Here is a 16,862-nt window from a genome sequence, read left to right on the forward strand (position 1 = left end):
TTTCAAATCCACGATAATATGATATTTGCCTAGAGCAATGTTTTCAATCCTGGGCAGGGAGTTTATAACAGAATTGCCTAGGGAGCTTTTTAAAATTACATCTTCTTTCTCTACCATGAAAGTATATTAAAATGGTACATGTCTGGTGGTGGGTAGGGGAAGGCATTGCTAATGAGGAGCCTAGATTAAGCAGGCCATTGAAATTTATGTTGAAGAAATTCTCTGGGTGATTCTAATAATCTCTATCCTCATCCTCACCCCATCCCACCCCCAAAAACCACTTCTAAATGAAGTCAAATTCCAAAATGACAGCCTTGCTCAAAGCCAGGGAAATCTGTGGAGTTAATGCAGCCAGCAGAACACTAAGATTGCAGTTAGGAAAACCTATCCATGTCATAGCTCCAATTTCATAACTATTAGCCATACCATCCCAAACAAGTCATTATTTGCATGTTTACCTTCATTTTTTTCAGCTTTACATTGATTGTTTTTAATTAAACAATCTTTAAGATTCAATGATAGCATGAGATGGCTCCTTTTACTATTTTTTTCCACCAACCATTTCATGTAAGTTCCTTGAGATAATCTCTATAAAACTTGGTGATTTCTTCAGAACAACAAAAAATGATAATGTAAAGGACCTTTCTACAAAATAGCTCAGAACTTTCTCAAATGTTAAGTAATTATGAGGAGAGCCGGGCGCGGTGGCTCACGCCTGTAATCCCAGCACTTTGGGAGGCCGAGGCGGGTGGATCACGAGGTCAAGAGACCGAGACCATCCTGGTCAACATGGTGAAACCCCGTCTCTACTAAAAATACAAAAAAATTAGCTGGGCACGGTGGCCCGTGCCTGTAATCCCAGCTACTCAGGAGGCTGAGGCAGGAGAATTGCCTGAACCCAGGAGGCGGAGGTTGCGGTGAGCCGAGATCACGCCATTGCACTCCAGCCTGGGTAACGAGCGAAACTCCGTCTCAAAAAAAAAAAAGTAATTATGAGGAAATTTTTATTTAAGGGAGAAGCTAAACAACACTGAATAATTTCCAAAAGTGAAATCAACATCTAGGGTTCAAAGTCATGATTCTGCTTATTGAGCCTTGGATTATCTATCTGAAACTTGCACCCATAATTAAACCAGTACTGAACTAATTCACATAATACTTTCTTCTTTTTTTTTTTTTTTTTAACATTTAAGTAGGCTTCAATTTTTCATGCAAAAGGGAAATAGAAATTGTGTGAATAATCTGGAATCCTAATTATAACTACCAGCTCTAACTTCCTCCACTTAAAATGTATTGCCTGACCTGCTAGAAAGTAGAAGACTGATCTGGTCCTTGTTCTTTGTTCAAACTACTAACTAAAGGTGAGGCCGTGATACACACCGAAGGAAGGAAAACAAGGAATAAGGAATCAGATTCCACATCAGACAATAACGTAGGTTGATTGTCTCATTTCTGACTTTCATGATGCTAAAAATTATATTTGTGGAACCCCAGTGGTTCTTTTCAGCAAGGAATTTTTACACAATATCTGATTATGTTTTAAAGACCTCCTTCTTTCTTTCTCTCTCCCTTTCTCTCTCTCTTTCTTTCTTTCTTTCTTTTTCTTTCTTTTCTGTCTGTCTTGATCTATCATGCAGGCCGGAGTGCAGTGGCACAATCATAGCTTACTGCAGCCTCAATTTCCCCATCTCAGGCCATCTTCCCACCTCAGCCTCCTAAGTAGCTATAGGCATATGGCCTCCACACCTGGCTAATTTTTAAAAAAATTTTTTTTAGAGATGGGGGTCTCAATATGCTGCCTCAGTTAGTCTCAAACTCTAAAGTTCAAACAGTCCTTCCAGTTAACCTCTCAAAGTGTTGGAATCACAGATGTGAGCCACCATAATCAAAGTAAAGACCTATTTTTACACCTGAAATTTAATGAATATGTGATATCCAAAATGTTTTCATTTGACTGAACCACAAAAGAAGTTTGTGTTTTCTTTGATATCTGGAAACTAAAGTACACACTCTTAAAAGGGGCAGTAATTCAAAATTCTACCTCAGGTATCCTACCACATGGTCAGAAACTATATACTTTCAGTCATTCAAAATATCTTTGGAACATCTATAACACTGTCTGCCAACTCAAAGAAAAACTAAGATATACATTTGGCAACACAGTGAAGCTTTAAAAATATATATTTTTTAATATTTCAAAAAATATTGAAGACTCTAGTAAAACATGTCTATTTATATGGTTATTATTCTTAAACACGAAAAATAATTTTGAAACTGTATATTCATATTTGTATATATTAATATGTATACACACAGACATATTCTACATAAGAGAAGGAAACCATATATACCATTTTATGTGTGGTTAAAGCTCCCAGGAGAGTGTGGTGTGAGGAGGATCAGAGACCCAGTACAGAACAACATGCCTCTAGTCAAATACTTGAAGGGAGAAGCTCTTGGGTAAATAAACCAAGACCAATCAATGCGTTATACCCATGAGGAGATAAATTTCAACCCAAAAAATTATTTTAATTACAGAAGTCAGAGCTGATCAAATGTGACAAAATTGAATAGTATTGATCTCAAATTATTATTTCTTCTCTCTACCTATAATGTCGGCACTTGGCTTGAATTAATTTTATAATTAACAAAAATAAATTTTTAAATAAATATAATAATAGAAATAGCTATAATGAAAAATAATGTTTCCTACTACCATCATGATTTTACATAAATAGGCTGAATGACAATCGTAAAAATTTTGTAAAAAAAATGATTCTTGCTTGTCAAGGGGTAAGATAAAAATGATTCTTGTTTGTAAACTGGCCATCCTGCTTTGTCTGCCACTATGCTGATTTTAGCTCTGAAAGTTCTGTATCCCTAGAAATCCCTCTGTCTAAGAAAAGCTTGAATTGTTGGTCACCCTACTTGAATACATGGTTGAACTAGACAGCTAGAAGGCAATGGTCACATACAAATAAAGCTGGCCATGCCAGCTGTCACATAAGAATTGCCAACCAAAGTAGATGCAAGGAGTCATTACTGCCAAAATTGCTGCTGTGTGGTGCAGCTAGGGGCCTGAAGGAATCAGAGAGCACTCCCCACACCGGTAGCACTGGTCTCTATATTTCACTGCTGCTTTTTTCCCAGACAATTCAATTCTGTTCAGCATTAATTGACATGGTCTACAAATTTAATCAAGACATTTCCCTGCTAAATCCCGCCAGTGACTTCCCATTGCCCTTTGTATGCAGTCCAGTATCATTAGTAAGGCATCCAAGAAAGGCCTTTTATCATCTGGTGCCTGATTTCCTTTCCAGGCTCACCCACTGTCACATTGTTAGTTTGCTGTAATCCAGTATGATTGTCTCTCTATTCATCTGATATACAGTACCTTCTAACTCAGCATCTTTAATGATGCTGTGTGGCCCCCACCCCACATCTGTTGGTCTAGACAACTCCTTCCTATTCTTCCTTTTGGTTCCACTACATGGACATTTCCCCTGACCTGTTCAAACCATAACAATATTAAGTTCCCCCTTTCTGTTTACCTAGTATCTTGTTCATTCTCTTTGTAACATTTGTTTTAATCATAATAATTTTTCTTATTAAATATATTTTAATTGAGTGTCTCCTTTGATATACAGAAGAGTCTATGAAAACAGGGATGATGTCTGTCTTATTCTTTGCTATATTCTGAGCACAAGCAGGGATGTTGAACCAACATGGTCACCATAATGTGGAGCTTATGCTATAGAGTGGTTGATCAAACATCACATGATATTAGAACCAATTCAAAAAATCCAAGACATGGGGTTACTACAGCTATGAGAAGCCTGTGATTTAGAATTCATAATTCTAACTCCCACTGCAACAAAACAAGATGTAGTCCTGAAATCCCAGCCAAAATTCTTAAAGCATATTCCCAGTGAGGTGGTGCTAATTAAGTGCCATAATATTTAGTACTCTACTTCCTTTGGAAGTGACTTCTATTTGCTGGTCTGGGAACCCAACTACTACTTTAATTATTGTATTCCCAAAGTCCCCTTCAATAAATACACAAAAGAACTTCAGGAGAATAACTCATCTGTAATTTGGAAATTGTCTACATAGTGCCCTCTCGATTCATCATGATTTATTATTTAATATCATTATATAAGCATAAATTACTCCAATTTAAAGTGGAGCTAATTTGAAATATTTTTATGGTTATTAAGACTAGCAACAAATACTTCATTCTAAAAAGTGTAAGAAGCCAAATTGACTTCCTGTAAAACTCTATAAGCTTTGAATGTTTACAATTTTACGGTTTCAAATGTTTATGAAGTTCTTTCAAAATTTTTTTGCCTTAAACCATTTCTTCAATTTACTGATGATGTGCTTTATAAAAACCCAATAATTGAATTGAATTTCAGCAGCAGAGATTGTGAAATACTACATTATATTTATGTTGAAGGCATAAAATAGTATAAGTCTTTCAGATAATACTGCCATGTAGCAAAATATTTTTTATTATTGGAGAGTTTTAAAGTTTTCTTAGAAAATAATGTGGATGTTAGGTCAAAAGACCATGGGAAATTCTGCATCTAATAAAGGTTTTAAAACCACATTTACTTAATAGAGTGATACAGAATTTTATCTACTGAATTGTACAGTCTCTAGTACTTGCTTGCACTTTAATAAACTATGCACTATGAGAACATTTTGTTGAAAGAAAAATAGTACTGGATTATCTAAACAACCTTAAAACACAAATATGAATTTAAAGTCTCTTTTCAGGCCCAGCACGGTGGCTCATGCTTATAATCCCAGCACTTTGGGAAGTCAAGACAGGCAGATCACTGAAGGTTGGGAGTTTGAGACCAGCTCAGCCAACATGGTGAAACTCGACTCTACTAAAAATACAAAAAAAAAAAAAAGAAGAAGAAGAAGAAGACAAATTAGCTGGGCCTGGTGGCATGCCTGTAATCTCAGCTACTTGGGAAGTGAGGCAGGAGAATTGCTTGAACCTGGGAGGCGGAGGTTGCAGTGAGCAGAGATGGCGCCACTGAACTCCAGTCTGGGTAACCCAGCTATTTTCCGTAGCCTGAGGAAAGGGCAATTTCAGATAATTAAATACTTTCCACAGCTCAACCCAAATATAAACCTAACCCCAGCAATGTCTGAGACTCCCAAAACACTTTTCTCATATACTTCTCAAGATCCTAGAAAAGCCCTCACTAGAGCTTTTCTCGAAGTTCCACATCACCCTCCTAGCAATGCAGAATGGAATTCAATTAGGAAGGGAAAACTTTTGGCCTTCCTTTGTATATCACCGTGCCTCCCTTCCCACTCATACTTTGTTATTTATTCATACACTCACTTCTTCCACTGGGCATTTATTTAGCAAACATGTACCTATTGTTTCCAAGGCAGCTTATAAGCATTGAAGACACAAGATAACACATGCTGTTTGTCCTTGGAGAACTTTCAATATAAAAAGCTCCAGGGATAGGAAAAAGATAATTCCACCAAATGAAAAGTGTTAAGATGGACTGTGGGCAAGCGCCTCGCAAAGTAGAGAATGAGGTCCTGTCAATCAAACTCAGGGAATTAGAGGATTTCTTAGGGGCTGTGATACTTTTAGAGGGTTTTGGAAAATGCAAAGAAATTAAACAGAGGAAAATGAGAACAAAGGTGTTCTATGAATAGGAATTAATATACACAACATCCAGCAGAAACAAAAGAGCATGCTGCTTTCAGAAAAATTTAAGTGTTTATGCTAAGAACAATGAAAATCTGGGAAAGACTGGTAGGAGACAAAACTAAAGAGATAGCAGGAGATTACAATGGGCCTACATGCCAGGCTAAGGTGTCTAAATATTACGATAAAAACAATGAAAATCAATTGGCTTTACGCAGAGGAATGGCACATTACAGTTAATTTTTAGAAATATTACTCTGACGGCAGTGTGAAGAATGAAGTAGGAGAGTTCCAAATAAGCATTAGGAGACCAGTTAAGACAATTCTGCTATAATCCAGGCAAAAGTAGTAACAATAATAGTAACTAACATTTATGAAGTACACATTATATGCTGGATTCTATTCTTAATGATTTTATATGGATTAGCTTATTCAGTTCCACTACCACCTACAAGTCATGTTGTGTTCTTATTTTTATTTTAAATATTAGTCAACTTAAAAAAGATGGTAAGTAACTTGTCAAGGCCCATATAATTAGTAAGCCACTGAACTATGATTTGAACTTAGGTCTATCTAGCCTGGAATTTCATCACCATGCTCTAGGCATTAGTATCGGACCTTGAGGACTTGAGGAGTGAGACTAGAAATGTAATGACAAAAATACATATATATATATATACATGAGAGATATATATGAATACATAATATGTGAAGATACATGAATATATATGAAATATATAATGTAAAGATTTATATAAAAGATATATGTGATCTACGTAATGAAATACATAGAAAGAAAGAGAGAGGTTATTATATTATGAATAATTTAAATTCAGCTTAAATGTTATAGTCTTGGGATGATTAAATATATCACAAAAATTAGTGAAATAGACTCCTCAGAAGACTACTTACATGAAAAAATTGAGGAACTTCTTTAGAAAAAAATAGTCCACTGAAATATAGAAATTCAAAGTGTAACTATGGCTAAAAGTGAACAAATCCAACACAGGAAGTACTAATTGATTTGGAAACCAATTGGGTATCCATGATTGATTGATTGTCTATTATTTAACTTTTCCTTTGGTCTATCCCTTAAGGATACATAAGGGAAGCAATGCATCCTCCTCTTTTTCTTCATAGGACATACAATTGCTAGGTATCCATCTTCTGGCTCCAGTGCAGTGCTGTAGATAGAAGCATAGATGAGAGAAGTGGTGGTACAGATTCACAAGAACAGTGCTGGCCATGATGCCTGTGAGATGGCAGAAGATTATCAACGTCAGTAATAGACAGTTATTCCCAGATAGAGGAAGATCATCTGGGCTCTGTCCAATTAGTTAGTGTAACATATTACAAAGTGAATCCACCAGAATAATCACTAGGAACTGTAATTTCCTCATGCCTGGACCAATTGGTGAGTATAGAGGTGAGGAGAAAAGTTCATTTAGGCTCTAGGAAAAAAAAAAACAAAAACTGTGTCTGATCTCTCAGGAAACCTAGCACTGACTGGTGCATAAGAGACTTGGAAAATAATGATTGACAGCCTAGCCAATGCAAGACATGGATCATGTCTTCTGCACATGCTACTTCAAGTAAGTTCCCAATGGTAAGTGGAGGTCTCACTGTTGGATGCAAGAGGTATAGGGGATGTAAGTCAAATCTCTGCCCCCTGGAAATAATCTGTCACTACCAGTTAGGGGAGGTATATGAAATATTGTCAGGGCATTTCCTTTTACTTCCCTAGTGTACCAGAAAGTGCCACATCTGTAGACTGTCCCTGTGTCTGAGAGTCTGTCCCAGAAGAAATGGTGGAGTGGCCCAAGTAAAAAACCTCTTATATTTCATTATTCCCAGTTGGGATTCTCAGGTATGGCACTGAAAGAAACTTCAAGTATTTTATTGGAAAAAGAATGTGGCAGAGGTTCAATTTTAGGCCTAAGTTCTGTTTGCCCTAAGATTCAGCTGGATCTGGGTTTATCTGGAAGATAGGTTCCCCTAAGTCTGCCAAAGGTCTAATTAAATAATCAGGGAACATTTTAAAGAGGATTAATAACCTGAAAGACTTTGCTTATACAGCAGTCACCAGGCTTGCAGTGGCAATAATGAACTTTAAAAGCAAGACTGGGAGTCAAGATATCTCTAGTGTCCTAGACACCAAGCACGAGCATTCTTAGAACATTTTGTTTTGGGTTTCCAACACCTTAATGCAAACAACATGAACATCAGAAGTAGTAGCAACATTTTTATAAGGCAGTAGTAGTGGCTCTGGGGGACTTCTGTAATATGATATGGCTGGCATAATTTACTGTTAATGTCAGAAGCAACTGAAGATATAAGAAAAGAGGCTAGGTGGCATCAGCAAGATAGGCGCTATGGTTTGAATGTTTGTCCTCTCACAAACTCACTTGAAATTTAATTGCCATTTGTAACAGTATTAAGATGTAGTACCTTTAAGAGGTGATCAGGCCATGAGGCTCAGCTCTCATAAATGCATTAATGCCATTATTGCATGGAGTGGATTTGTTATCATGGGAATGGTTTTCATATAGGAGAATGAATTCAGTCCCTTTTCATCTCTCACTCTCATTTTGCCCTTTTGCCATTTGATGCTTTTTGCCATATTATGATGGAGCAAGAAGGCCCTCACCTGATGTTGGCACCTTGATATTGGACTCACCAACCTCTAGAACTCTGGGCCAAAAAAATTTTTGTTTATTATAAATCACCCAGTCTGTGGTATTCTGTTATAACAGCTCAAGATATACTAAGGCAATGATGGAATAGAAGTTTTCAGCTCTTATCCTGTCTTGAAAACATTAATTTAAAGCAACTATTCATGCAAAAAGATACTTTAATAAGAGCTAAAGAATCCAGGTGAGAAATTATAGCATCTGGGTAGAAATTTTTTAACACTATAATTCTACCACAGCATCTTAGTAGTAATTTAATGCTATAATTCCACCACAGTATCTTGGTGGAAATTTAATGCTATAATTCCACCACAGCATCTTGGTGGAAATTTTTTTAAATGAAGAATTGAAGAAGGTAGCAAGGACAGCTTTTCATTACCTGTGTCACTCCTCCCCTAAGCCTGGGAAACAGAGAGGGAGGAGAGATACACTCTGTATGGGAAATGGGAGCAGAGTAAGCACACAACTTTGCCTTAGACCTTAGCACCAGACACCCCAGTGAGTCCTGGTGCAAGGCTGGCCTCTGTGGCTTCAGATTCCAGGCTGGCACCTGTAGACACAGAATCTAGGCCTGCCCTGGCATCAGGCCAAACCCACAGGCCCAGCCTTTAAGCCAACCACAGGATAAAGTGAGTTCAAATGGAACTAGGCTCTAGGCTCATCCCCCTGGACCCAGGATCCACATGTTCCCCTACTGACCCAGATGTCAGGCCTACCTTGGGCCAGGTCAACTACCGCAGACTCAGGACCAGATCCATTCCCAAAGATCCAGACTCCAGGCTCACCCCAACCTCAGGCTGGCAGCCCTAGATTGGGGTTCAAAGCCCACCTATGTGTCAGGTTGACCCATGTGGACCCAGGCTTCAGGCCTGCTCTAACAGACCCACACACACAGACAACTGATCTGAGGACTACATTGGATGCTCTGCCTAGAATATCTAAAAAGATTGACTGCTGAAGTGCTTTTCCTGCTAAAGTCTGTAAAAACTGGAAGAGGTATCAACCTCAAAAGGGCAATCAGAAATAATCAGGGAAATATGACACCACTAAAGGAACAAAACACAGCACCAATAACCAATCCCAAAGAAATGGAGATCTACAAATTGCCTGCCAAAGAATTAAAAATTATTTTCTCAGTGAGCTACAAAAGATAGACAACTAAATGAAATCAAGAAATGAATAAATGAACAAATGAAAAGTTCAAAAAAGAAATAGTAACCACGAAAAAGAACCAAACAGAAATTCTACATCTAAAGAATACATTGACAGCACTGAAAAATTCCACAGAGGGCTTCAACAGCAGATTCAATTAAGCAGAAGAAAGAATCAGCAAGCTAAAATACAGGTCATTTAACTTACCCAGTCAGAGGAATAAAAAGAAAAGTGAGTGAAAAACATTGAAGAAAGGCTTATGGTTTTGAGACGCCATCAAGAAAATTAGTATATGTATCATGGAAATTTCAGAAAGAGCAGTGAAGGAGAAAGGGACAGAGAGCTTACTTAAAGATATAATGTCTGCTTCCCAAATCTAGAGAGAAAACTGAACGTCTAGATCCATAAAGCACAAAGAACCCCAAATAGATTGAATGTGCAAAGATCTAAGATCTTCTAAAATTCTCAGAAATCAAAGAAAAAGAATTTCAAAAGCAGCAAGAGAAAAGCAATTCATCACATAAAAGGGAGCTCAGCAGAAACCCTGTACACCAGGAGAGAGTGGGATGATATATTCAAAGTGCTGAAAGAAAAAAAATGATCAATAAAAAAATATACCCAATGAGCCTGTTTTTCAGAAATAAACAAGAAATAAGGACTTTTCCAGATAAACAAAACCTGAGATATTTCATTACCCCTAGATCTGCCCTACAGGAAACCCTAAAAGGAGTTTTATAAGCCCATACTACAAAGATACTAAGACGCTACTACCGGATCATATCATAGTTCTATTCTAATGTTTTGAAGAAACTACATAATGTTTCCCATAACGGTTCTAACAATTTGCATTATCACCAATAGTATGCCAATGTTCACTTCTCTCTACTTCCTTGCCAACAATTATCTTTCATCTTTTTAATAGTAGTCATTCTAACACATGTGAGGTGATAACTCATTGTGGTTTTGATGTGTATTTCATGCTGATTAGTGATATTAAGCATTTTTTCATATATTTGTTAGCCATTCTATATAATGTCTTTTGAGAAGTGTTTATTTAGTTATTTAGGTCCTTTGCCCATTTTAAAAAATGGTTGTTCTTTTTTTTTTTTTTTTTTGCTATTGAGTTTCTTAATATATTTTAGATGTTAACTCCTCATCAAATGATACTAAGCCTGTTGAGTGTAATCCCTATATAAATTAAAGTGCCATTATTCACAGAAATAGAAAAGTGATCTAAAACTTATATAGAACCATGAAAGGTCCCAAATGCAATATTGAACAAGTAGAACATAGCTGACTGCATCACACTACTTGATTTCAAACTATCCTACAAAGCTGTAGTGATCAAAAGAATACGATATCAGCATAAAAACAGACCCTCTGACCAATGAAACAGAACAGACACAGAATTTATGGTAAATTTATCTTCAACAAAGTTGCCAAGGATATACAATGCAAAAAGGGTAGTCTCTTCTACAAGTGTTGTTGGGAAAACTGGATATTGACCCTTGGAAGAATGAATTTGAATCATTATCTCACACTATATGCAAAATGAACTCAAAATGAATCAAAGACCTGAAACTATAAATCTGCTAAAGAAGAAAACAGAATGAAAAACTACGCTATTTAACACATTCAATGATATTTTGGATATGACCTCAAAAGCACAGGCAATATAAGCAAAAATGGGCAAACAGGATAGCATCAAACTAATAAGATTTTGCATGGCAAAGGAGACAATAGAGTGAAAAGATGGCCTATAGAATGGGAAGAAAATATTTGCAAGTCATACATTTGATAAGGTGTTAACATCTAAAATATATTAAGAAGCTCAACTCAATAGCAAGACAACAAATAACCTAATTTTTTATTTGGGCAAAGGACCTAAATAGATACTTCTCAAAAGACATTATACAGAATAGCCAATAGATACATGAAAAAAAGATGCTAACATCACTAATCAGCAGGAAATGTAAATCAAAAGCACAATGAGTTATCACCTCATATCTGTTAGAATGACTACTATCAAAAAGATGAACAATAACTGTCGGCAAGAAAGTGGAGAAAAGGGAGCACAGGCATATTGTTGGTGGTAAGGTAAACTGGTACAACCATTATGGGAAACAGTATGTCAATTCTTCAAAAAAACTAAAATAGAGCTATGATTTGATCCAGTAATCCCATTCTTAAGTATATATCCAAAGAAAATTGGTATACTGAAGAGATATCTGTACTCCCATGTGCATTGTAGCATTCTTCACAATAGCCAAGATATGAAATCAACCTGTGTCCATTAACAGACGAATGGAAAGCAATATTATTCAGCCTTAATGATAGAAAGGAAATCTTTTCATTTGTGACAATATGGATAAATCTGAGGACCTTATGCTAAGTGAAATAAGCCAGGCACAAAAAAGACAAACATCACATGATTGCACTTATATGTGGAATCTAAAAATCAAATTCATAAAAGCAGAGAGTAGAATGGTGTTTGCCAGGGGCTGGCAGGTGTGGGGATTGGAGAAATGTTGGTCAAAGGGTACAAAGTTTCAGTTTTTCTGGATGAGTTGGTGCTGGAGATGTCCTATAAAGCACAGTGACTATACTTAGTAATACTGCATTGTATACTTGGAATTTGCTAAGAGAGTAGATCTTAAATGTTCTCAGCACAAAAAAATAAAAAATAGTAGCTATGAGATGATGGATATCTTAGTTAGCTTGACTGTGGTAATCATTTCACAATGTAAATCAAAACATCATTTTGTATCCTGTAAATATATATAATTTTCCTTCATCTATTAAACCTCAATCATGCTGAGGGGAATAAGAAGCTAATAACAGACTGATCTCAAAAGAGTGTCAAGTTCTTGAAATGAATATGAGACACTCACTGGAAATACCAGAGAAAGTTTAGGAAGAACTGGAAACCAAAAATTTCTAAGATTAAATAGGTCCAGTGTCAAAGAAATAGTGTTTTAACTCTGTAGTCTTGAAAGGAGAAAATAACTGATGGATAATTGTCTGTAGTGACTCCAACTTTCTGACTTAAGTTGTAGGTAGATGATGATGCTAGTCACTAAAATAAAACATCTGATACAAAGGACAAATTTGGAGAAGGATAAGGAGGCGTGGATAGTTTGGAAGATGATAAACTTAGCTTTTAATTTGAGCACTGTGCATTGTACAAATAGAGAATGTTCATCACGTGGCATACAACAGTCTTGATCTTGGAAGAGCGATCAGGAAGTCCAAACAAAAAATAAAATAAAACAGAAAGTGTTGATTAAACTTGGCTTTACGAGTTTAGTGAATATGATGAGAACATTCTTAGGGAAGTGGTAGAGGTAGAAGCCAGATTTTTATGTGCTAAAGAGTGACTGCTTGGTGAGAAAGAGTAAACTATAATTTTTCTTTCTTTCTTTCTTTTATTTCAAAATTCTTAACTAAAAGAATAAAGAAAGATAGGACACAGGAAAGGTCAAAGATATTTCTAGGTTGATTTATTACAAGTAGAATGAGGGAGAACTGAAGAGAGAAAACAAAATGCTGTATAAACAAACAGGTACTGACATCAGACAACTTGAATTTGGGGTAGAAATAAAGGGAATTTTCAAAGCCATGAGCCAAAATGCCAAGTCAATTTAGGCCACCTTCAGAGTGAGGCTGCTATGGTAGCACATTTCTCCCACATTTCAAGCTATTTTGTGCCTCAATATTTATTCTTTCCAAGGAGAAATACACATTCCAGCTGACCTTCAATGTAGAATGGCCCACGTGCTTTGGTTGCTTAACAGAACTATGAGATCAAAAAAAGCTTTAGAGGTATAGTTTATCTTACATATCTAGATACCGCGGGATTGTTAGAGGAAAGAAAGCAAAAAAATAATAATCCTAAATATATGGCGCATGTTCACAAGAACAGTATACTGAAATACAGACCTGGTGAACTCAGTGTAGCTCATGCTGCCAATGCCCCATCCCTTACCCCCAGCCCACTTGCGTGCTTTGGTAGTGGTCACATAGAATTTTCAGCCCTCCAACCAGTTTATATCTCAAGTGGCTCACCTCTCTTCTTATCATTCTGCTCAGCCACAAGTACCCATTTTCTGGAGTTAATAAACCTGAAGCAACCTTCAAAGAAAGGAGATACTAACAAACGTTTCAATGCTTCTGCTTGCCGGTCTTGGTAGACTGATTCTGAGCGTGCTGCACATGGTTTCTCAAAGTGTCCCTAGTGGGATTCGGTCCCTGTTGCCCATGGGAGTAACTCACTTATTAAAGCACCTTTCATTGTTTTTTCTTTTTTGTCCATCTCAGTTTTTCTAATCCCTCACTTGGGCATGCTGGGATCTTCCAAATAAACTCCTTGCACACAAATACTTGCCTTAGGGTATGTTTGGAAGTAAACCCAAATTGAAAAACTGAGTAACTCATCATCTGGGGATCTGTCTTTAAGAAAACAGTTAGAAATATTGAGCAGGGAGACTGTTATAAGCAAAGATTGATCACTGTGGTTTTAGTCAGGTGACTCAGTACTCCTCAAATCTATCAGTGAAGTCCCATTAACATTGATATTTCAATCCAAATACCTAAACCATGCTAGCTCTGAACTCTTCAAAAATCCTTGTTTATGTACAAAAGTAGAGCTCTCATTTGTCTCCTGATCACTCAGAGTTGTCACTGTGAGGCTTCTCTCTGCCTTTATTGCTTGGCTAGACTCCCTCGTCCTGAGCTGTAGGCCCTGCACTTTTTCCATCACCAGTGCCACCAGCAATGTTGCAGCTCCTTCTTGGTCACCTCTTGAAGCCAGGAAACTATTGCCAATGTGGAGTTACACAGCAGATTTTGTATTACCTTCATATCAAAGAAGAACCAATAGAGTCCTTCAGTTTAAACACACAGCACTTCCTCTCCTTTCCTTCAAAGCACACAGATCACAGAGCATCTGGATTGCAAAGGTTGTCGACACCAGCTGTCACATTAAATTCAAAACCATGAGGCCATGTTGCCAAGGCAGCTGAATTGCAAATACATATTAGAAATTCAGTTTGATAGAGACACTCATTTCACTTTCAAGTCTAGCTTGTTGAGCAGGCTTGAGACATCTATCTTGAGACACCTCCTATCTAGGTGTATCCATAGATACACATTTGCACACACATACAGATCTACATGAAACATATTCACATGCACACACAAGTACACATGCATACTCACATGCAAACAGGCATGCACATATGCATATAATACATGCATATAGATAAACACGATTCAAGGGTGGTTTTTTTTTTTTGGAGATGTTGTTGCCATCATGGATTTCTACCCTTTATGAGGTTCCTCAAAGTTGAAAATTAGTGGATATAACTATTCCCCTTAAGTAAGGAATGTCACCTGTCTTAAAGCTCCAGCCACATCTCAAAGTTTTGGGACAGAGGTTTTATTAAAATGAAAGGAAAAAGAATGATACAGAAAGAAAAGGGAAGGGGTAGAGCAATAAAAAGATTTAGATAAAAGAGAACTAGGAAAAGAGAGAGAAAAATTAAATGCCCCAAATACAAGAAATGGTTAAATAAACTATGAAATTATTTACTTTGTGAACTCAGGATAAATTTAAACAATCCCTATAAAGAGTTTATAGAGGCACATGAAATGCTCACTATAATTTTAAATTTTAAATAAAAAACAAGACAACTACAATAACAAAAAGCCTGAAAAATAAACAGAAAGATACTAACAGTAATTTTCCCATTATCTCTCGGTTATACCAATACTATTCATTTTTCTAACTTTCTGATTTTTCTGAAGTTGTCAATTTTTGAATAAATTATATATAATGCATATGATATAAATAAAAATACATGTGGAAGTGTGCACATATATACACTTCTGTGTGTATGTATGTATGATGAACAAATGTGTATATTAAACTTGGTTTTACAAAGGAGGACTGGGAACTTACACTTTTTAGCTTCTAAGTGCTGGGTCAGCACCTTCATACAGTGCTGGTCCTCATTATTTTTTCTATTACTGCTATTCTTCAATCCAGATTTCCATTTCACTTAGAGATTCACTAAGAAAGATATGTAATCATGGCACATATGTAATATAAATGGGCTCCTTTTAATTTCCTTTTTACCCATCATCACAGCTTAGCAAAATAATAAAGGTAGGTCAAGAGCTCTATTTCCAGGCTTCTAATGTGTTTCTCCTATTTTACACTAAAAATGGTAAGTCAGGATTGAGAAACAATTGTGGGCTTTCTTACTAAGAAATAGTGAGCAAAGGTCTTATGGCACATGTTCAACCTACTTGTTTCTTTTGAAGTGGACTGGAATCTAGAGATAAGAAGTATCTGTACAGGTTAGAGAAGAAATTTCTCTAAAACTAGGAACATTTGGTTGTTACTCTGTGTATTACCCTACACCCAGACTCCAGAGGACATTGAGATCATTTATACCAAACACAAAGGGTAGACCTCTGCAGTCCTTACTACAAGCAGCAGAAGGAAGCTCTGGTAAAAGAAGTAGACACTGTTTGTCTCCAATTGCAGAAGAGGCCATGGGCACCATATGTGTGTCAGGCTCATCATCTGAACCAAAGAAAGGCCAATCCTTCACCTTTCTTATGATTCATATAGATTGCAAAATTTCAGTTGGTCAAAAACAAATTAATATCTCGCACCTAGCAGTATTCATTGACACAAATAGGACAGAGTCAGAAATAGAGAGAGAGAAAGGATGAAGAAAAGAAGAAAGAGAAATAATTTCCCAAGATACAAATTTAATATTTTTCCAAAGCATAAGAGCAATTCAAATATATTTCTCTGTTGTAGTTGTAGGATGGATTTTCCTACATCATCCCCTCAGACATCTTGCAAATAATATCAGACTTGGTAAAGAACACATAATATTTTTATTCTTGATTAAGAGAATATCCTTCTAAGGGGTTTTAAGAGCTATGAGCACAGGCATCAGTAAAAGTACTTTGGCCTTCCTTGAGCTCTGATGTGTAGACTGCTCACATTTTCATTTTCTTTTGAAACCTATTTCTGTAACACTGAGGACAGATGGCATTTGTTTTTCCAAAGATCTCTTGATTTTTTCTTCTTATAGTTACTTCTTGATAAAACTTAAATGACAGAACTTTAAAGAAGTGATGTCACTCTTTTAAAGAAAGCAGCTATTTCACAATATAAGAATATTGTCCCCCAATTTACATTTCTTCGTGACTCATATTTTGCTGCTTTCACTGTACACAGAACTCAAAGCCAAGCTCATTTAAAGTTCACATGAAGGAAACTTGTTTGCCAGGACATATTTAATTGAATAACAATGCTG

The 16,862-nt window shown here is 36.5% G+C and overlaps 1 protein-coding gene across 1 annotated transcript in view; it reads right to left on the reverse strand.

Annotated features, from left to right (window-relative positions):
• Positions 1-6,419: 6,419 nt before the first annotated feature.
• Positions 6,420-16,862, reverse strand: part of LOC110567430 (uncharacterized) — a 380,448-nt gene continuing 370,005 nt past the window's right edge. Inside the window, exons 6-7 of the mRNA XM_064360748.1 lie at positions 8,331-8,372; positions 6,420-6,935 (exon numbers count right to left, since the gene is read on the reverse strand). Of these exons, the coding sequence (XP_064216818.1) occupies positions 6,769-6,935; positions 8,331-8,372 (209 nt within the window). The 3' untranslated portion in view covers positions 6,420-6,768. The remainder of the gene's footprint in view (positions 6,936-8,330; positions 8,373-16,862) is intronic.

This window comes from Aotus nancymaae, unplaced genomic scaffold, assembly GCF_030222135.1.
Source record: "Aotus nancymaae isolate 86718 unplaced genomic scaffold, 86718_ANA_hifiasm-v0.15.2.pri h1tg000040l, whole genome shotgun sequence".
Classification (NCBI taxonomy): domain Eukaryota; kingdom Metazoa; phylum Chordata; class Mammalia; order Primates; family Aotidae; genus Aotus; species Aotus nancymaae.